This window comes from Microtus oregoni, unplaced genomic scaffold (assembly GCF_018167655.1).
Source record: "Microtus oregoni isolate MIOR12 unplaced genomic scaffold, Mior012 000018F_ref0000195, whole genome shotgun sequence".
In the NCBI taxonomy this organism is placed as follows: Eukaryota; Metazoa; Chordata; class Mammalia; order Rodentia; family Cricetidae; genus Microtus; species Microtus oregoni.
This window is the reverse complement of record NW_024543077.1, coordinates 29165851-29188683: the sequence shown is the minus strand read 5'-3', so window position 1 is coordinate 29188683 and position 22833 is coordinate 29165851. Positions and strand designations below refer to the sequence as shown.

At 40.0% G+C, this 22833-nt stretch overlaps 2 protein-coding genes across 2 annotated transcripts; one reads left to right on the top strand and one right to left on the bottom strand.

The window, feature by feature from the left end:
* Positions 1 to 5390: 5390 nt before the first annotated feature.
* LOC121458726 (zinc finger protein 431-like) lies at positions 5391 to 8961 on the top strand. Its single transcript, XM_041668033.1, has 3 exons — positions 5391 to 5424; positions 5809 to 5869; positions 7233 to 8961. Exons 1-3 carry the CDS (start codon positions 5391 to 5393, stop codon positions 8959 to 8961), a joined length of 1824 nt encoding a protein of 607 aa, XP_041523967.1.
* An 8436-nt stretch (positions 8962 to 17397) lies between these two features.
* On the bottom strand, positions 17398 to 18833 carry LOC121458799 (zinc finger protein 436-like). Its single transcript, XM_041668148.1, has 2 exons — positions 18479 to 18833; positions 17398 to 17999 (listed from the first exon to the last, which is right to left on the bottom strand). Exons 1-2 carry the CDS (start codon positions 18831 to 18833, stop codon positions 17398 to 17400), a joined length of 957 nt encoding a protein of 318 aa, XP_041524082.1.
* Between the last annotated feature and the right edge of the window lie 4000 nt (positions 18834 to 22833).

Sequence of the window (22833 nt, the reverse complement as noted above, 5' to 3'; positions counted from 1 at the left end):
CCAGAGGACGCAGGCCGCGAAACAGGAGTGTGGAGACGAAAAAGCAACTTCCTCCTACTATTCTTGTATGGGATTTGATGTGCAATTTAAGCTTTAGTAATGTTTCTTTTACATGAGTGGGTGTTCTAATATTTGGGGCATAGATGTTCAGGATTGAGACTTCATCTTGATGAATTGTTTCTGTTATGGGTATGAAGTGTCCTTCTTCATCTATTCTGATCGGCTTTACTTTGAAGTCTATTTGGTTAGCTATTAGGATACCTATACTTGTGTGCTGCTTAGGTCCATTTGATTTGAAAATCTTTTTCCAACACTTTACTCTTTGGCAGTGTTTGTCTTTGAGGTTTAGGTGTGTTTTAATTTTTTTCTCCTCCCTTCCTCCTACTTCCCTCCCCTCCCCACAACCCCCTTCCTCTCCTTCTCCAGTCCAAGGAGCAGTCAGGGTTCCCTACCCTATGGGAAGTCCAAGGTCCTCCCTGCTCCCCCCAGGTCCGGGAAGGTGAGCATCTTGGTGTGTTTCTTTTATAAAGCAAAAGGATGGATCCTGCTTTTGTATCCATTTTCTTAGCCTGTACCATTTTATAGGTTAATTGAGTCTATTGATATTAAGAGATGTAAATAACAAGGGACTGCTAGTTCCTGGTATTTTTCAGTAGCGGTGTTTGTGTTTCCCTTCTTTGGGGTTTGTGGGTGTTAGGATATCTGTTGCCGGTTTTAAAGTTAGCTTCTTTGGGTTGGAGTTTTCCCTCTAGTACTTTCTGCTTGACTGGATTGTGGATAGGTATTGTTTAAATCTGGTTTTGCCCTGGAATATCATATTTTTTCCATTTATGGTGACTGAAAGCTTTGGTAGGTCTGGTGTCTGTGGTCTCTTGGTGTCTTCAGCACATCTGTCCAGGGCCTTCTTGGTTTCATGGTTTCCATGGAGAATTTGGGTGTTATTCTGATAGGTCTGCCTTTATATTATACTTGGCCATTATCTTTTGCAGCTCTTAATATTCTTTCTTCGTTCTCTATTTTGCATTTTGATCATTATATGTTGGGGGAGACTTTTTTGGTCTAGTCTATTTGGTGTTCTCTAAGCTTCTTGTACCTTCATAGGGATATTCTTCTTTGGGTTGGGAAAGTTTTTTTCTATGATTTTTTTGTCAAATATAGTTTCTGTTCTTTTGAGTTGGTGTTGTTCTCTTTCTTCTATCCCTACTATTCTTAGGTTTTAATTTTTTTCATGGTGTCCCAGATTCCCAGGATGTTTTGTGTAAGGAATTTGTTGGATTTGTTGTTTTCTTTGACCAATGATTTGATTTCTTCTATAGTATCTTCAGCATCTGAGAGTCTCTCTTCTATCTCTTGTATTCTGCTGGTTACACTTCCTGCTATAGTTCCCATTTGTTTAACCAGATTTTCCATATACAGAATTCCCTGCATTAATGTTTTCTTTATTGCCTCTATTTCAGTCTTCAAGTCTTGAGCTGTTTGTTTCATCTGTTTGATTGTTTTTTCTTGGTTTCTTTGATGTCTTCCAATTTGTTGTCTGTCTTTTCCTTGGTTTCTTTAAGGGAATTTTTATTTCCTTCATCATCCTCCTAGAGTTACATTGGGGACCCCATCATTTTCACAAAGTTACATCGAAAATCATTTCTTTTGTTTCTCCTGGCTTAGGATGACTAAGTCTTTGTGTAGTATGACCACTGGGTTCTGGTGTTACCATGTTGCTTTCTATGTTATTGGATGAATTCTTGCATTGGCACCTATCCATCTCATCCTTCAATTGGTGCCAGCAGTGTCTTTTCCTTTTGTTCCAATCCTTAAAGTGATGGTTTGTGTCTTTGAGACCTGTTCTTGGCCAACTCTGTGTTTCAGAGAGCCATGCCACTGAGGTCTGTCTTGGTACTCTCTCTTCTTGGCCTGCTCTTTTGGTCTGCACTCCTGGGTCACACTCTTGGTCCAGTCTGTGCAGTCACAGCTTGTGCTTCAGGGTCCCTGTCTTAGGCCACCCTGTGAAACTACATCTTGTGTTTTAATGTTCCTCTGAAGTTGCAAGGTGCTGGGAGGTAGCATGGGAAGTTTTGGTGGTGGAGTGAGACTTGTAGCTTTCAGTGTCTGATGGATGGTGTGGAGGTGTTTGAGCAGCACACCTGGAGGAAACTTGCCATTTGGCTGGCTAGTGAACTGAAGCAGGTAGTGTTTGGGCCCAGAGTTTTGCCCCAGTATGGAGGTCCTAAAGAGGTTGTCCTGCTAGGTGGGTCATCACTCACCTCTTGGTCCTTTCTGTGTAATAGCAGGCTGTGCTGCAGAGTTCCACTTAGGTTGCGGGTGCATGGATAGGAGGGCTTGGGGCACAATGGGACTTGTAGCTTTCAAGGTTCAATGGATGGGATGGGGGTGTTGGAGCAGCCTCCTTTCAGGAAACTCAAAGGCTAGCTGGCTAGGGAAGCTGAGGCCACTGGGGGAGGTCCTGGGGTTTTGCTCTGGTATGGAGGGCCTAGAGAGTGGGGTGTCCTGCTGCATGGGTAGTCACTCACCTCTTGGTCCCCTCTGAGGAGTAGCAGGTTGTGTTTCAGTGTTCCATTGAGGTTGTGGCAGGGGTTTGTAGGGGTATAATTGGAGATTTAGGGCAGAATGGAACTTGTAGAATTCAGGGTCCAATGGATCATGAGTATATTTCTTAAACTTCAGTTTTTAATTTTCTTCACTTATTGCTTGTTTTTTTGCTTTTCACTTTCACAAGACTGGGGTTTCTGTATCTTTGAAGTCTTTTTGTTTTTTGTTTTTGGTGGTTTGGTTTTTTTTTTTGTTTCTTTTTTTATTTTTCCATTCACTTCCTCCCCTCCTCCCATTCCCCTCCCGCTCCCCCACACCCCCTCTTCCCTCCCCATCCCTCCTTAAGAGAGGGCAGGGAATCCTGCCCTGTGGGAAGTCCAAGCACCCCCCCCCATCCAGTCCTAGGAAGCTTTGCATCCAAATAGACAATTGAACTAGGGTCCCAAAAAGCCAGTACATGCAGTAGAAACAAGTCCCAGTGCCTTTATCAATGCCTTCTCAGTCAGCCCCCATTTTCAGCCACATTCAGAGAGTCCAGTTTGATCGCATGGTCACTCAGTCCTGGTTCTGCTGGATTTGGTGAGCTCCCATTAGAACAGGAACACTGTCTTAGTGAGTGGACCAACCCCTCGCAGTCCAGACTTCCTTGCTCATTTTCTCCCTCCTTCTGCTCTTCAACTGGACCTTGGGGGCTCAGTCCAGTGCTCTGATGAGGGACTTTGTCTCTATCTCCATCTGTTGCTGGACTAAGACTCTCTCCAATGGGTTTTCTGGTACAGGATTTGGTTTTGGTTTTGTTTTTTTGTTGTTTTTTTTTTCAAGACATATATATATTATACAAGACATAAACTAGTTAGGATAGGATAATTAATGAATATATTGTTCTTATTCATAGTATAGAATTGTGTATTGGGCTTAGAACTCTCTTATTTAAACAAAAGGAGAAGGCGCTGTAGGAAATCTTACAGCCAGTGGTTTCCTGACCACTAAGGCATGGCCTCTTATATAGGCCAGTATAGAGCATGAGTCCAGCCTCTTTCTGGCTGCATGATTCGGTTTCTGATCTCAGTTTGAGCATAGGATTCTGATTTGTGAGTCTATCCCTAATAAATAAACATCTATTTCTCAATTCTGAGCTAGTATTGCATTTCTTCTAAGAGTCCTTCTTTAAGGATCATTAAATGTGAATCTTCTAAGTGATGAAATGATTTCTTTCATTTGTTGACCATGGACCAATAGTGACTGGGTTCAGAATGTACTTGATTAAATAAACAACCCACCAGAAAATATCATGTATTTGAAGAACTTTCTCTCCTTATTGGTTTTATTTCAATTTTCTGTGGATCCTTACCAGGAGAAGCCTTTCTAGATAAAATTCCTCATTGTATGCTATGAGTTTCAATACCCTAAAGTAATTTCCTGACATTTATATCTACTGTGTTGTGCTTGACATTAATCAGCCAAATTCCTATTTATACTGAAATGTGTTTACCATCATTATGGGCTCAATCTCTAAATCACATAAGATATAGCAGAAAGAGTTCTTATTCAGTGCTCAAGTGTTTGGTAACCTGCTGTTTTATCTGAGTCATTGTGTGGCTCTAAATTCCTGAAAGTAAAGGGAGGCATCATTCCTCGCTCTATTTGTTGTGATGTTATTGGATGATGGCCCTGGAATGCAGGTATTTTTTATGTCAAGTATATGCTGCTGTGCTGAGCTTCATGCTTATCTTGAATTTTAAAATTTGACAGAGGGTATCTCTCTGATTCCCAGGATACCATCCCATGGATTGATAGCATTAATACTGCCTGAGTATTTTGAGTCATTAAATTGCAGCTGTATGAACATCTTCTTGCTTGTTATGCTTGCTTTGATTTTTTTAAATCAATATGACTGTTTTATATGCCTGCATGGATATGTACCATGAAAGTGATCAAAGAATATCAGAAATCCTTACCCTGGAAAATGGATAGTTATAATCCCCATGTAAGTACAGGCAAATTTGTCCATCTCCATTCCAGATCAGCAAGAGTGCTGAATTAATCTGCCCCCTCTCCAGGTCTGTGTTGATTATTTATGACCAACATATATATTTCTACTGTTTTCATGTGTCCACTTTTAACTGTTTTATACAGGAAGTTCTTTTTCTACAAAATGTTATTGGTATTGAAGTTTATATTAGGGTACTTCAGGGTCTGGAAGAAGACTACAGAACTGGAGTGAAAACAACTCTTTGTAGAAACTTCAATAAAAGCCTGTTAGTTTTTCTATCCCATTGTTTGTTTTATTGAGGTTTGCAATGGAGACAGAGTCTTAATGTGTACTGCCACTTTTCCTGGACCTGATTGCATTGACTTGACTGGCATTCAACTCAGAGACAAATATACCCACCTCTGTTTTCTCAGTGTTGTGGTTAAAGGCACAATAAACCAATACACCCATTTGTGTATCTTTTTTTCTTTCTATAATGAGGAATTTTTCATACAATTTTCTCATGCATACAATTTACTGTTGATCTTTTTTCTTGTCTCACCCTGTTAATAGATATTGTTCTTATAAGGTGAAATCCCATTCAGATTGTATAGAAATGACAGAATTGACTCTAATTTTCAATTTACTTCTAAAGTAACTGACTATATCACAGAATAAGAATGGGGAGCACCAGAATCATACAACTGTACTTTCAAAGAAGTATGCATTTCCAATGATGTCACTGTCATGCTTACATGTACACACGTATGGTATATTTTTGAAGGCAGTGACCTATGATGATCTACATATCAACTTCACTCAGGAAGAGTGGGATTTGCTGAGTCCTTCCCAGAAAAATCTCTACAAAGATGTGATGCTGGAGACCTTCAGGAACCTCACTACTACAGGTAAAAATGAATTTCCTTCATGTTTCAAAATATGGAGACAACCTTTCCTTGCCTTATAATGTTGTTCTGTAATTTGATTTAGAAAGAAGAAAATGAGATGAGTAACACAATCATAGTTCTTAGGTGCACTTAAGATAATGAGCTAGCTGGGCAGTGGTGGCACACGCCTTTAATTCCAGCACTCTGGAGGCAGAGGCAGGTGGATCTCTGTGAGTTCGAGACCAGCCTGGTCTACAAGAGCTAGTTCCAGGACAGACTTCAAAACCACAGAGAAACCCTGTCTCGAAAAACAAAAAAAAATAATAATAATTAAAAAAAGAGAATGACCTAATTGTTGTACAATATTAAATAATATAACATACATATTCTGGTACTGTATTTCAGGGTACATTTTGGAGGTCTGTAACACTGAAGAACATAGTCAATGCTCTAGAAGACCTACAAGGTAATTTTCCTGTGCAAGTTTATAACAATGTGCCTCTGATGAGTTTCTAATATGTCCTGGAACAATGAATCAAAAGCAGCATTGTAAATAAGCACAGCTTTAAATGCATTGATGGTTATTAAATTCTCACAAATCCATATTCCTCAATTTCTCATAGGTGAATTGCATGTGCAAGGCATTCATTTAAGAAAACGTCAACAGCACTCGGGAGGCAGAGGCAGGCGGATCTCTGGGAGTTTGAGACCAGCCTGGTCTACAGAGCTAGTTCCAGGATGGGCTCCAAAACCACAGAGAAACCGTGTTTCGAAAAAAACTAAAAAAAAAGAAAAAGAAAAAGTCAAGGAAGCAATGACTAAACAGATAATCACCATTTGAATCATAGCAACGTGAGGGCTATGTAGTAGATCTGCCAGTCCATTTCTTTCTTGCTACTTATGACAATAACTTTATACACATTTCAGTGATGAGTGTAGCTGCAAACTTTCTCCTAAATCAATAGCTCATGGTAAGACTTGGATTACTCATAGACTTTTTGTGACTTGTTAAGTTTAGTGAAAGTGGCAGTTAGAGTCAAGGGTCAATGGGCAGTTGTTGTGGAGAAACCTTAATATCTATACCACAAGTCTATGAGGAACAGCAAGTGAAACCATGAGGATTCAATGTGGAAATCTTTTATTTACTATTCTTCCTTACTATGTATATCATATGTGAACTCTTGATACAAGCATATGAGAATATGGATATGGAAAGATGTAGCATACGACTCATTAAGAACAATTAGAAGATAAACTGTAGTTCCCATGGAGAGTATACTTGTTCAATTAAGTGCAAGTATACAGTAATTGGTATTTTACCATCATTGTTAATACATAAACAACTTCACATTAAAAAAAAAGCCCCATGAGTTCTAAGTCTGCCAATACTTCTTAGTGTCTTAGTTCACTTAGTCAATGTATAAGGATTCACAGTAAAATTTATGAATGCAGTAAAGATCGTAAGGCACTCAGTGTATGCATTTCTTTTAAAAAATGTGAAAAAATCATAGAAAAATATAGAGATAGGTATAGATGAAATGGTAAACCATGACACAAAGGAATTATCATCACAAATATTTTTCCTAATGAAAGAAGAAAACATGATTTTAAATGAAGTTATAAGACATTAATATTTGATTCATTTTTACAACTGGGACAAATTATGAAATTAATTCATACAGATCTGAGGTTCAACAGTATATTGAATGTGGTAAAGCTTTTACATGTGTAAATTATCCTTGCAGGATTGAAAGAAATCAAATTGGAGAGAAATTTTCAGTATGTTCTCACTATGCTAAAACCTTGTCTTATGACACTCACCTTCTAAGGAATGAAAAAACACATACCAGAGAAAAATGCTGTGAAATTAAGCAATGTGGTAAAGCCTTTGATTATCACAGTCATCATCAAATGCATGAAAGAACACCCACTGGAGAGAAACCCTATGAATATAGTCAAGATGGTAAAGACTGTGTTCATTATGAAACTCATCAAAGTCATAAAAGAACACATAATGAAGAAAAATCATATAAATTTAATGCGCTTGGTAAGGCCTTTGCTGATCACAGTCATTTTCAAAAGAATAAAAGAACACATACTAGAGAGAAACCCTATGAATGTTTTCAATGTGGTAAATGCTTTGCATGTCAGGATAATCTTCAAACACATAAAAGAACACGTACTGGAGAGAAACCCTATGAATGTAATCAGTGTGGTAAGGCCTTTGCTCAGAAAAGTAATCTTCAAATGCATAAAAGAGCACATAATGGAGAGAAGCCTTATGAATTTAGTCAGTGTGGTAAATACTTTGCACATCTGGATTACCTTCAATTGCATGAAAGAACACATTCTGGAGAGAAACCCTATGAATGTAATCAGTGTGGTAAGGCCTTTGCTCGACCTAGTACTCTTCAAAGTCATAAAAGAACACATTCTGGAGAGAAACCCTATGAATGTAATCAGTGTGGTAAGGCCTTCGCTCGACCTAGTACTCTTCAAAGTCATAAAAGAACACATACTGGAGAGAAACCCTGTGAATGTCATCAGTGTGGTAAGGCCTTTGCTCGACCTAGTACTCTTCAAATGCATAAAAGAACACATACTGGAGAGAAACCCTATGAATGTAATCAGTGTGGTAAGGCCTTTGCTCAACATGGTACTCTTCAAATGCATAAAAGAACACATACTGGAGAGAAACCCTATAAATGTAGTCAGTGTGGTAAGGCCTTTGCACATCATCGTCACCTTCAATACCATAAAAGAACACATACTGGAGAGAAACCCTATGAATGTAATCAGTGTGGTAAGGCCTTTGCATATCTTAGTAATCTTCAAGAGCATAAAAGAACACATTCTGGAGAGAAACCCTATGAATGTAATCAGTGTGGTAAGGCCTTTGCTCAACACAGTCATCTTCAAAGGCATAAAAGAACACACACTGGAGAGAAACCCTATGAATGTAATCAGTGTGGTAAGGCCTTTGCTCGACCTAGTACTCTTCAAAGTCATAAAAAAACACATACTGGAGAGAAACCCTATGAATGTCATCAGTGTGGTAAGGCCTTTGCTCACCGTGGTACTCTTCAAATGCATAAAAGAACACATACTGGTGAGAAACCCTATGAATGTAATCAGTGTGGTAAGGCCTTTGCTCGACCTAGTACTCTTCAAAGTCATAAAAAAACACATACTGGAGAGAAACCCTATGAATGTCATCAGTGTGGTAAGGCCTTTGCTCACCGTGGTAGTCTTCAAATGCATAAAAGAACACATACTGGAGAGAACCCCTATGTATGTATTCAGTGTGGTAAGGCCTTTGCCCATCATAGTCACCTTCAATACCATGAAAAAACACATACTGGTGAGAAACCCTATGAATGTAATCAGTGTGGTAAGGCCTTTGCATATCTTAGTCATATTCAAAAACATAAAAGAACACATACTGGAGAAAAACCCTATGAATGTAATCAGTGTGGTAAGGCCTTTGCTCAACACAGTCATCTTCAAAGGCATAAAAGAACACATACTGGAGTGAAATCCTTTAAATGTAATCAATGAAGTAAGGTCTTTGCTCACAACTGTGCTCTTCAAAATCATAAAAGAACCCATACTGGAGAGAAACCCTATAAATGCCATCAATGTGGTAAGGACTTGCATGTCACAATCATCTTCAATTGCATAAAAGAACACATACTGGAGAGATACATGTGAATGAAATCTGTCCTGAATCCTTTTTCCCAATCATCTCCAAATATGTAAAATAAGACATCTTATAGAGAAACCCTGAGTTTAATATGTGTGTTCTTTAAAAACATGAGAAAAATCATACTGTAGTGATACTCTATGAAAATCAGTGTCAGAATGATTTGTGCTTCATATAGGAGTAAGACTTTTTGTGTGTAATCAATCTGATTAAGTTTGTGGTGCATATTACCATAATCTTAGGACCTGAGGAAAAAACTGAGGGCTTATTGTAAATTATTCTTTAAACAAAAACAGTTATTGTATAGAAAAGAATTTTATAGTGTCAACAATTTGTTCAAGCATCATGATACCTCTTATTATTTTAGTTTGAAGTAGCAAACTAATGGACAAACATTTTATGAAGCATTATTGGTTGGAGAAAGGGTATTTAAAGAAACATACATTGGTCCTGAAACCAGAGCCAAAAGAAAGTACCTTGTCTCTGAATCTAGAAGTAGTTAAAGAAACAACATCTCTCTGAAAACAGCCAACGTTAAAAGGGGCCAGTAAAGAAACACAATTTGGCTCTCAAATCAGATCCATAAAAACAAACTCTACCCTTGTCCACTGCGCACAAAAGCAATGAATCCCTCGGCATAAAATCAAGCCCATCCCGGAGCTTTTTCAGGATCAGGTATTGAAATCCAGCAAATTCCCACCATCAAAATTTCCTTTGCTCTCGGTTATTAAGAAGTCCTATTTGAGCCTTATGCTCATTAAGCATGCAGCTGTCCCTTTCCACACTTTGCAGAGGTATTCATACTCATGTTTTCTTCCTTCTCAAATAAATCTGATTCAAGATTTATGTGAATACCTCTTTTACTGGAATGTTTCAGAAACTCCTGGAGTTGAGCCAAGATACAATTGATACCTCTGTTTGGGAACTTAGTTCAGAAGATGACAGAGTAATTGGACATATATTATGAAATATTCCCTTGAGAGTAGAGGAGATCAGAACCAGATATTTCTACTGGGAAACTTTCTTCTTTTTTTGTTTTTGTTTTTTTTTCTTCTGTTTTTTGAGACTGGGTTTCTCTGTAGCTTTGGGGCCTGTCCTAGAAAAGCCTCTGCCTCCCAAGTGCTGGGATTAATGTTGTGCACCACCACTGCCCGGCCTGGAAAGCTTTCTTAGAAGAATTAATTTCTTTTACTTCAAGTCTAAGTTTGCTTTTTCTTTACATGAACCAATTCATTGTGTAAGTAAGCTGTACGATGACTCTCAGCTCCTCTTTTACAGAAATGAATGAATGTTTACAGGAGAAATGTTTTCATGAGTGAAAAACTGTCTTAAAAGTTTTGTTCATTGTAGTTATGTGATGTATGTGTGTGTATTTGTGTGTATTTGAATGTGCATTCTGTATCCACATAAAGATAATACCTTGGATATTATTGCAGAAGAAATTACAGGAAGCTGTCAAACATCTGACATTAGTTCTCACCTAGGCATGACTCTAGTGCCTCATATATTTTTAGTCTATTTATATCTTTTTGAAGTCTGGAAATAGGAACACACTCTTAGAAAAAAGAAAGTTCAATTCATGACAACAATTGGTTAATTTCTTTAGAAATCACAGTTTTCTCTAGCTTTAAGTAAAAATTTTTATCATAACCTTGAGGGAAGTAAATTACATACCATGTTTAATCAAGACTGGTGGAGATCATTGCATTATGGTTTCTACATTGAAATATTTGAAGTATGTACTAAAGTGAGCTATATGTGTGGCAAATCCATTTAGTGAATTCTATTTTGTAGTCTTTATATTACTTCTATGGATTTTGTTCATCTTTTTTTGTGCCTTTACCAAGTGATGGGTATTTTTCTGCTATAATGTATAGAATGGTAAACCCATCATACTTGTTTCCCATTGGTTATTGAAGTGTCAGGCCATGTGGGAACATACTTTTTGAGTAAATGTTTTGGGTTGTTTCTGGTTTAGATTTTTATCTTTTCAGAAATTCCCTTCAGCTTTTGTTTGTTATTAATCCTAGCTTGGATGTCAGGAAAAATTCAGGGATTATTTTGAATTCATGATGCTCATATGTCTGCCCCCTGTATACAAGTCCAAGGGTCGATGATGAACTCCAAATGTATGTGGTTTTTCAACAGAATTTGACAGTATTCACATTAAAATGACTGATAAAATAAATAATAAGAAATGTTAAATACCTTATGTGTATTTAAAGAAGTATTTTCATTCATGTTTTATAGATGTAATAACGTAGTCTAATCAGCAATCATCTGTTTATCTGACACCATAACTTAATGTTCTTTTCTTGTAAATTTTTTTGATCTTTATTGAGCTCTACATTTTTTTGCTGCTCCCCTCCTGCCTCTTCCCTTCCCTTCAGTACTCTCACAAGGTCCCATCCTCCCAATTTACTCGGGAGATCTTGTCTTTTTCTAATTCACATGTATATTAGAACTTTGTATGTCTCTTTAGTGTCCTCATGTTGTCTAAGTTCTCTGGGACTGTGATTTGTAGGCTGGGTTTCTTTGCTTTATGACTAAAATCCACTTAATGACTGACTACATGTGATAATTGTCTTCTGTGTCTGGGTTAGCTCTCTCAAAATGATGTTTTCTCGCTCCATCCATTTTCCTGAAAAATTCAACATGTAATCGAGGTTGGGATTCTAGTCTTGCCCATAAGAGTCCTTTCCCACTGAGTCATCTCATTGGTGCTCAAATTCAATTAGAAGAAATATTACAACAGTAGAGTCTTATTTTCTTTTCAAATTGTAAATGCAATTTCATACAACAAGAGAGGACCATGGGACAATTTGAATAGTCAATCTGCTATGCATGTGAAAATATTCTTACCAGCACAGATTTTTTTAATTTCTTCATTCTGAGAACAAGACATGTATTTATACTTTCTCAAAACCAAAATTACATGCCAGAAAATTGCATCATTTATTAAAGTTCATTGCCTCTAAGTCTGATAACCTGGCTTCTATATCTTGTTTACCCTAATACTCTTACGAATTTTTTCATATTTGTTGACTTCATCAGTTACTTATACACACTCCTACATCATCTCATTCACAAATAATTTTTAAACCAAAAGAAGTTTCTTTCAGTGTATTTGCAGTCAAATGACTCCCAAGGTTTAAGGACTAAAACTCACAACGTGGACGTAGATCATAGACCCCTGTTAGTTTTCCTATCTGTGCTACATGCACATCATGTCGCAGGTGTAGTCACAAAAGCACACTTCAAACATTTTTAAATGGATGGAATTGACAATGCAATAACAATGACTCATTATTTTGAACATATGAAATTATTTGGCCATTTAAATAATACAATTTGAAGAAATATTGTTATTTATCAAAACAATGATGTTCCCTTTTAAGTCTTTCATTATGTGTTTTTTTTTTACTCAATAAGTCCTTTACAAACATTTCAGCTCAACATAGAGGTGCATGGCTCTAATCACAGAACACAGGAATGTGGGTGGGTCCAATCTCAGTGAGTTTGATGCCAGCTTGTTCCACATAATGCATACCTGGCATCAATGGCTATGTGGACATATCCTATCTCAAAAACATCACAAAAGACAAAGACTCCCAAATTATGGAAGTTTTCCTAATAAAATCTGCCTGGAGTCAGACTGATTTCAACCAACATTTTAAATATTCCCTCACATAAAGAGAAGTCTCTTAACAATGAAAATAAGAAGCAATATACAAATTCCATTCACATTCCTTCCATTGAATCTTTGACAACCATCTATAGTGGACTTTATCCTTCAAGTGATAAGAGACAGAAGGAACAATGTGACTCCTCTACCTTAAGAATTATAATGACACATGTGGGACCTGGAGAGTTGTCTCAGGAGTACTGCTCCTCTTGGGTACCCAGGTTTGACTCATAGCACCATATCTGATTGGATAGAACTCCCTGTAATTGGAGGTCCTGGAGATCGGGTGCATTCTTCTGGCCTCTTAGGGTACAAAATGGGCAAATACTGAAAAGACAGATGTGTATTTGATTCTATATTTTAAATAGGTTTTCTTTATGTGCCTGTTACCTTAAAAAGGAATGAAATTCAACTTAGATGTAGGAGTTTGACCAGTGAGTGTAGCAAGTGTATCTCAGGTACTAGTGATGACCAGAAGACAGTGTCTACTCTCCTGTGACTGGAGGAACAGACAGTTGTGAGCTGTCTTATGGGTGCTGGGTATCAAAGATTCTCTGGATGAGTCACCAATGTTCTAAGAGCTGAGCCTTCTTTTCAGCCTCATGAACATGTCATTTATAACAGTAAGGTATAAAAGGCTGATCGAAGTTCATCTTAACTCATCCTTTGCCCAAAAGAAATAAAGGACTGATAGTATTGGAAACTAATTTAGTCTTTGTTCTTTTTTTTGGTTTTTTTTGAGACAGGGTTTCCCTGTGGTGTTGGAGCCTGTCCTGGAACTAGCTCTTGTAGACCAGGCTGGTCTCGAACTCACCTCTGCCTCCCGAGTGCTGGGATGAAAGGCGTGCGCCACCATCGCCTGGCAGTCTTTCTTCTTAAAGAATTTCTGAGCCCAAATATTCCTCAACTGAGGGAAAAGTACAAAACAAAACAAATAATCAGGAAACAAGCTGAAAATGTAAGTCTTTAAAAGATAGTTGGCGGCCGGACGATGGTGGTGCATGCCTTTAATCCCAGCACTCGGGAGGCAGAGGCAGGCGGATCTCTGTGAGTTCGAGACCAGCTTGGTCTACAGAGCTAGTTCCAGGACAGGCTTCAAAGCCAAAGAGAAACACTGTCTCGAAAAACAAACAAACAAACAAACAAATAAATAAATATAAATAAAAGATAGTTGGCTATTTAACCAAAGCAATTGGCCATAATTGGAACATAAATACTTACTATTCAGGTGTACCCATGCTTAAGTTCATTCTACGAGGTTGTAGATCATTCTTGGCTGGCCAGAAAGAGCAATCATGTTGTTATCATTTATTGGTGGCACCTATTAATGACAGTAAACACATCACTTTTATATTCAAAGTTTAAAATTTTCTCTTATCCTGACTTTTGTTTATAGACCATAATCAATCATCATGCATTTAAATAACTCAAAATTCTGAACTATCAAGAAATTGGACACAGAATTAAAAATGGGGAAAATACCATTCTGCAGTAGAAGTCAGCAATCATATCTTTGAACACAGAACTGTATGGTAAATTTCTGTATGATAGAGTGCACAGTAGCAAAGAAGATCAGTGCAGTGACTAAGAAAGGACATTTCTGTGAAGGTGTTGAAGGTAATTCCCAATAATGCTATCTAGAAACTATTCAAGATGCAGTCATGTTGAATAAAAGACTAAAGGTGGGCTTCAGCCACAAACACATGACCTTAACTCCTGAGCATGTCTGTCCTGGAGAATCAAGTCAGGGATCCACACATTCTTTGATTTGCAGAAATACAGGGGTGTGGCCAGCAGGTTCATAACCTAGACTCTCAGGTCAGAAAGAGAAAGAAGACACCATATGAGTAAACTTGATGTCTCTTTAAAGAACTGCCTATTTTCTGCAAATGCTGATTTAGAAAGCCATCTGTAATAGGAGGCGAGCCTCTGATCACAGATCTCCAGCATAGCCCACCAAATAAAGGCAGTTACCGAGAAGCTGCATTTGTCTATGTAGTTTTGTGTTTAGATTCCTTTTCCAAGGTATTTCAGATTTTATCTGAAATTTTTGGCCACACATTGGAATGCCATTTTTATTTTTTTTACTTTAAAAATTATACCTTTAATTATAGAATATTGTTAGGATAATACAGCCATAGACAAGACACTAGGATAACTGACCAATACCAACGGGATCCGCTCTCCACAACCACAGAACACAGGCACAGAGTGTCTGGGTATGTGCAGGAGCAGCCAGGGGCCTGCAAACAGCAGTCATGCAAACAGCATTGGTGAAGTGTGACAAAGGCATGACTTCCACAGAGCTCAGCACTGGGAGTGGGCAGCGGATGACTGCAGGAGGGAGGGCACTCAGCTGGTGCAGACAGGTATGGGGAGATGGGAAGGCAATCAGAGACCCTCCCTGAGCCTTTCATCTACAAGGCAAAAGCAGCAAATGGCACACTAGCAAAACCTTTAGGCTGGAGGTGGTGTTGCAGGGCTGGGGGGATGGGGACCGGGTAGAGAAAGGGGTAAAATGAAGTTGGATCAGAGGTGCTGTCTTCTAAAAGCTACTCCCAAGCAGACACTTACAATGACTCAACCAAGTCATTGGCTACATACAGATGCCATATCTGAGTTTAGTTACCAAGAATACATAAGTCACCTAACGGTTAAAATGTGAATACCCACAGCAGGCTAGATGTCGTACAGAATAGAAACCACGTGCCTGCCCCAAGTTCATGCTCAAATGGGAGGGGCCAATCGGAGTGCTTTTCATTTGGTTGCTTTTGAGGCTGTCACTAGTGAATGACACGGTAGGTGTCACCCAGCTTCACTCACAATGACTCTGTAGTGAAAGCACTAAATGCCAAATCCCAAAGAACTTCAACAAAAAATTTTTTTGTTTTTTCCAAGACAAGGACTCTCTGTGTAGCCCTGGCTGTCCTGGAACTCTATCCTGTAAACCAGGCTGGCCTTGAACTCACAGAGATCTGCCAGCCTCTGCCTTCCAAGTGCTGGGATTAAAGGCATGTGCCACCCCCAATCCCCACCCCTGCAAAAAAAAAGGTTTCTTGAAAAAAAAAAAACATGTTAACATTTGCAAGTCTGCACTAAGCACCATAAAATGCACTGGGCCCCATCCCCTTCCATCCCCAGGGGACGGAGTAAGCACCAATATCCGGGCTACTCATAATTCCTGCCTGGGCTGAGATAAAGAGAACTGAGGTACTGGGCGACACTGGGCAACTCTCACTGTAACTCTTTGTACCTGGAGGCGGGAAACACACTCCTCTTTAGGCTTATTCATTTCTTCTGATGAGGCCAAAGAGGTTTCATCACAGGAGAAGATAACTCAGTCTGAGAAAGGGCAAAGGACCTAACTGTCCAGTCATTGTCTCACAACTGATGGACACATACGAGCAAGAGTTTAGTTCTGTACAAAACCAAGCCTTACAGGAGAGTGCACGCCTGCGCACCAGTGTTCAAATTCTTTCCCATAACACAAGAAAAGTAAAGGAATTCTCTCACATGGAGTATGCCTACAGTTCTATCTTATGGTCTACATCACGTAAGAACATGCTGATTCTTAGGAATTCGGTCTCTGCTATTAGAATACACACTTCACTATACATACACATTCCTTTAAGCGAGCTATGATAAAGACTGGGGCGTGGCCCTATCAAACCCTAGAGTTAGCAGTACAAGGGCGAGTGACCTAACTGTTAAAGGTAGATGGCAAAGGACACAGAAAGGACTGTCGCTCCCTGGGAAGGGCTCGGTGCTCCCTTCCCTGAAGGAGTCAACCCACTTCTACTCCTTCCATCATCACCTGCGGTCCTGTCCTTTCGTAAAGGCAGTTTCCACACTGCGATCTCTAAAGTGATTTCTGAAGACAATTCATAAACCTGATTAATGACAGCATCAATGGGTATCTCTTGCTAAGGTCACCACCATCCAAGGGCCCTTGGTCCTCAACCTTGTACCCTTCTCCTTTCACACTGTGTCTTCGGGTAGCTTTCAAAAGCGTGCAAGCTATATACAAGTGAGAAACAAGGGAAGTGATTCAGTCACTGCTTTCAGCGTGCAGAATCCTGTGCACAAGAAGGCAAGGTACCAATATGAGCTACTCAAGGAAAAAGCCCTTTGGAAGGGAAGTGCATGAGCCCGGCCACTGCGGTGTGTGAACAGTGGCTACCCAGGACAAGTCCGCATGCCTTCTTCCAGAGCAGCTGCGGCCACCCTAGTCCAGTTCTACATTCCCACTACAGTCTTTTGGGGCCAAAGATACGAGAGGAAAAAACAACTTTTTAAAAACCTACTCCATTTCCAGGACTAAGCATCCACCAGCATCTTGTCCTATGGTCTTCAGCTTTCAAGTTACTAGGAACGGGGGCTGCTTCTGATGAAGCGATTCTTGTAATAAAACCAGTGAAGAAAACTAACTATTTTGGAGAAGGGGAAAACTTCCCCAACGCTGTGGGTCGGAATTTCAAAGGGGTCGTATTCTACCATGTTTGAAAACGTGGCCAACAATAAGGAAAGTCAATCTAAAGGAAGCTCACTGATATCAAATCAAATATAACTACCTCCACGAGTCATTTCTTACTCAGGAATATAGGACTTAGTCGGTATGGACTCTGTTGTGTTTAATAAGAGCTGAGCTCCGGCTGAAACTCTTGTCACACTTGGTACATTCGTAAGGCTTCACTCCCCTGTGAATTCTTTGATGGGTGATGAGGTTGGAGCTTTGTGTAAACCCCTTTCCACACTGCACACACTCGTAGGGCTTTTCTCCCGCGTGAGTCCTCTGGTGCTTAATCAGATCTGACCTCTCCCCGAAGCTTCGCCAGCACTCGTTACACTCATAGGGCTTCTCCCCGGTGTGAATTTTCTGGTGTGTGATCAGATGGGAGCTGTGGCTGAAGCTTTTCCCACAGGCCATGCACTCGTAGGGCTTCTCTCCCCTGTGCCTCTGCTGGTGCTGGACCAAGTGCGAGATGCGGCTGAAGTTCTCCCCGCACTCGTTGCAGTGGTACGGCTTTTCCCCGGTGTGGATTGTCTGGTGCTGAATGAGGTGAGAGCTCCTTCCAAAGCTCTTCCCCCACTCGTTGCCGTCATAGGGTGGCTCGCCCGTGTGTGTTCTCTGATGCTGGATAAGGTGGGAGCTGCGGCTGAAGCCCTTGCCGCATTTGTAACACTTGTAGGGTCTGTGTCCCGTGTGCGCTTTTGGTGTCGATTGAGGTCTGAAATCTGACTGAAGGCCTCCCCACACTGAGAACTGTAGTAAAAAGAGCAGCGGGGCTGCGTTCCCAGCACCCCGGCAGCCTGATTGGTTAGCTTATGCCCCGAAATAATTACACGGACACTGTATTCTTTTAATCACTGCTTGGCCCATTTCTATCTAGCCTCTTCTAGGCTAACTCTCGCACCTGGACTAGCCCATTTCTAATATTCTATGTAGCACAGCTAGGTGCGCTTACCGGGAAGATTCTAGCCTACGTCCATCCTGGGTCTGAGCTTCATCACATCCATCTTCCCGGGAGCTGGGAGCATGGCGTCTCTCTGAGGCGTCTGCTCTTGAGAGGAGAGCTGTGGAGTCTGAGCTCACTTCCTCTTACTCCCTGCGTTCTGTTATGTTTACTCCTCTCACCTATCTTCTAACCAATGAGAGCCAAGCAGTTTCTTTTTATTTAACCAATGACCTTCCTCCATCAGAGAACATATGTGATAGCGGATGCCTGTGTGAACTTCTTTGTGGGCCAGCAGGTCAGTGACCTGCTGGAGAGGGTAGCTGACCCACTCCTCTGCGGTCAGCTCTCCCCACTGTCTTTCGGACCTGTCCCCACTTTCAAAGACTTCTTCGCTTTCCAGGTTCTTCTCAGCATCTCCAATAGGCTCTTCGGACATGGTCACAAACTCCACATCTTCACTAAGCTCTTCTTTCGGGTTGTTTCGTTCTCGTTCCTGATCTGACAGTCCAGTGAGACAACATTTCCTTAATTCTCCTGCATCACGTCCCTGTAAAGGTCTCTTTGTGTAGGATCCAGAGGTCTCCATTCTTCCTGAGTGAAGTACATGGCCATATCTTCAAATGTCACAGGGGCCTGAAATCACACAATGCTTCCTCACTACTTAGCATCTAGGAGTTTAGTCCCAGCCTTTCTTCTTGAAATTAGAGACATGGTTAGAAATGTCGAGAAGGCATTGGCATTAAGTCTGATCTGGGACCCAGCCATGAGCAGGGTGGCTGCCATCTCAGGCTCAAACGTTCGTCTCCTGGGACAGAGAGCAGGAAAAGTAGCTAGTAGACAACGCTGAAGGAGAGGAAAAGCAGGGAGCGAGGCGTGGCTAGAGGTCCTGCCCACTCCCCAGGGCTGGAGTTCAGGTCGCCACCAGGTATGCAGGAAGGGCCCAGGACTGGTCACTCTCCTCCTTCTCTGACCCCCGAGCGAGACCCGCTCTCCGCGTCTAGGTTAATACCAAGTACATGCAAGGCTAGAGTAAGGGAGGACAGCCCCTGGCTAGGTGCCCCCCAACTGGGGGTCAGGCGGATGCTATTAGACAGAGGCTTTCAACCCAGCCCTACAGAACGCCTCTGCTCTTCCCGAATGCCATTTTTAAACAGTCTTGTTGCGGGAGGTCCTCCCACTCCTCCAGCCTATCACCGCTGAGGTACCAGCCCACTGGGGCGTGGTTTCTCTCCCTTTAAAAAAGCGGCCACTTCCCTCTCCTCTCTCTCTTCACTTCCTGCTCCGCCTGTGACTAGACTCCTTTCCTGGTTGCGTAGAGGGCTGTTGCCTGGGACAGTGATCTGTAAGTTTTTTCCCCTTTAAATAAATACCACCCTAATAATCATAACCCCGAATTGGTGTGGCATTGTTTGTGACTTACGCCTTCACAGTCTTTTCTTTCCTACATACCAGTTCAAAGTAACTACATTAAGGGTTTTAATAATTGAAAATTCTTGACCAATATATCAGGCTTATTACTAACTACCTGTCACATTTTTAAGTTAACACATATTCTCCACATAGTAAAACATTTATTAGCATGACACAATCTAGACATGCTCCCTCTGTCTCATGCCTATCTGCTGGCCAGTCATTGCTTTATTTAGGCAAATTGAGTGACAATTCTTCAGAGTATACAACAGAATAATCACCCCACCACAGATGTTCCTTGTACATGAGATTTGCTTTGCAAAATATTCAAAACCTGTCATGAAGCTGATATCTTTTTTACATCAGACCTACTCAAAGCTGAGCATGTGTGTTACAAATATAAACCAGCATAAATAACCATAGAAAGACACAGTCAGAGCTAGCAATGAATTGTATGTACTATTGTATGAATTTGTATGTGCTATTGTACAACTGTGTGTGTATGTTTGGGCATTCTGTGTGTATATACTTGTGGAAATATAAGTATGTGATTGTATATATGTGTGTGTATATATTTGGAAGACAGAAGTGAATCTCTGGTTTCAGGCCTTTGATTTGATCAAACTTTTATTTTCTATTTCTTTTCAGATAGGGTCTCTGATTGCTTTGTAACTTTCCAAGTAGACTAGGCTAGCTGACCAACAAGCCCCAGGTACTCATTTGTCTCCATGTCCCTTTCCCATTAGTAGTGTTAAAAGTCCTTGTGACTTTTTTCGTTTTCTCTTCAGCATGGATTCTTGGGCTCAAACTGAGTTCCTTCTTCTTACAAGAAAATCTCACCTGTCTTCTCAGGCCTCTCAACTACAGATATTCTGTCAGCATTGTTTAGTTTTGGTTTAGTTTGTCAGATAGTTCCATGTAGCCGTGAGATTGGACTCCAAGTGCTTTATCTCCCTACCTATCTATGTACCTATCAATCTGTCTTTCTAATTTTTTTGAGACAGTATCTCAAAGTGGAGCGCTCAAATTCTCCTACTCTAATTAATCAATAAATTCCAGGAATCTTCTTGTCTGCTTCTTCCCCTGACCTGGAATTACAGGCATAGGCATCCAGAACCTGACATTTTATTTGGGTGCTGGGAACCCAAAATCAGGTATCTAATTCTTGCACTACGGACTTTAACATCCCCCCATGCCCCACTGCGATCTCCTAGAAAGCAGATTATGAAAACAATGTGAACAGATGGATAGATGTTAGATAAACCGATGACACAGAATGGCTAGCAATTGTGAAGTCTAGCTTTAGTGCTTAGGAGTTCATTGCCATGGTTAGAGTTTGAAATTGAATTGAGCCCATAGTTCACATGCTTATTGACTTGTTTTTCCCAGATGGTGGTACCATTTGGGGTTAGTGTGATCTTTAGAGTATAGTTGGAGGAAGTAGGTCACTGGAGATGTGCCATGCAAGTTATGTATTTCCCTGGCCTTTCGTGTATTCCTTCTCTCTGCTTTCTAGTCCCCATGACATAAAGAAACTTCTCGGTAACCTTTCCAGTCATTGTGAATTTCTGCCTAATGGCACAGGACTAAACAACTGTGAACAGTTGTTCCCAGAAGAATGCCACACCTACACTGGGCCTTCTGCAAGAATAATCAATTGATTAGAACTTTTGTGATTCTGGAGAGGTTTGGATGATGTAGGTTTAGAGCATAATTATAGTTTATCTTAGATTATCTTTAGTCCCTTTAATAGTTATTTGTCTTAGTGTTCTATTTTCTGTACTAAGGGAATTTAAAGGACTTCTCAACAAAGTTATTGATTTGCAATATGCAGAAAAATTAACTTTGGATATTGAAACCACATAATTAATACCAGATGATGTAGAATTGACTCCATTGTTTTTTCAGGTTCAAGATATAATCAGGAATAGGCTTTGTCTTATATATATATAGCACACATTAGATCCCATATGGGTCTGTCAGGTCCTCTAGCATAAGGAAATGTAGAAACTAAATAATTATTGTTTGGAAATGTGATGATGACATCAGAATTCATAAAAATATCATGTCAATAGCAGGATTGAAAAAGTTCTTTTCCAGGAGCTGGAGAGATGGCTCAGAGGTTAAGAGCATTGCCTGCTCTTCCAAAGGTCGTGATTTCAATTCCCAGCAACCACATGGTGGCTCACAACCATCTGGAATGAGGTCTGGTGCCCTCTTCTGGCCTGCCGGCATACACACAGACAGAACATTGTATACATAATAAATAAATAAATATTAAAAAAAAGAAAAAGTTCTTTTCTATTGCGTGGGAACAAGCTGTATAACAAACACCACTGTGTTTGAGAACTAACAGATGTCATGACTTTGTCTTTTTCTACTTCCCATGTATATTAGATTCATGTATGCCTCTTTAGGGTCCTCATGTTGTCTAGGTTCTCTGGAATTGTGAATTTTAGGCTGGTGTTTCTTCGCTTTATGTCTAAATGTTACTTATGAGTGAATACATACAATATTTCTTTCTGGGTCTGGGTTACCTCAATCAATATAGTGTGTTCTAGATCCATCCATTTGCCTGCAAATTTCAAGATGTCATTATTTTACTGTGAAGTACTCAGTTATGTAAATGTAGCCCCCTTTCCTTGTTCATTCTTGGGTCAAGGGACATATAAGTATTTTTCACTACCTGCTGCCTTGTGATTTGGATGTAGCGCTCTCAGCTCTTTCTTTAGTACCAAGTCTGCGTGCACACCACCATGCTACCTATTGAAGTGAGAAACCACAAAAGTGTATTTAACAATTTATTCAGGGTTCAAAGGAAAAATAAACTCAGAAATAGAGAACTAGGTAGATGCCACTGTTCTAGATGCTCCTGTCCTGTAATTCTCCCAAGAGCTATGATGACCAACAGCCAGGATTGCACCAGTTCTGACTAACAAAGAGAGAACATAAACTTCTACTCCCTTTTTTTGGTCATATTTACAGAGAAAAACATACCCATGGTAAGTCATGCCCAATTGTCATAGACTATCTAAAATATATCTCAGCTTGACCTTGAAAATATACCTAATATAACTACAAGATGGATTATAATTGATGACTACTAATTTATATTTCATGATATTCTAATTAGTTGATATAATAACTTTAAAGGCCTACACATTTGCATTGAATTG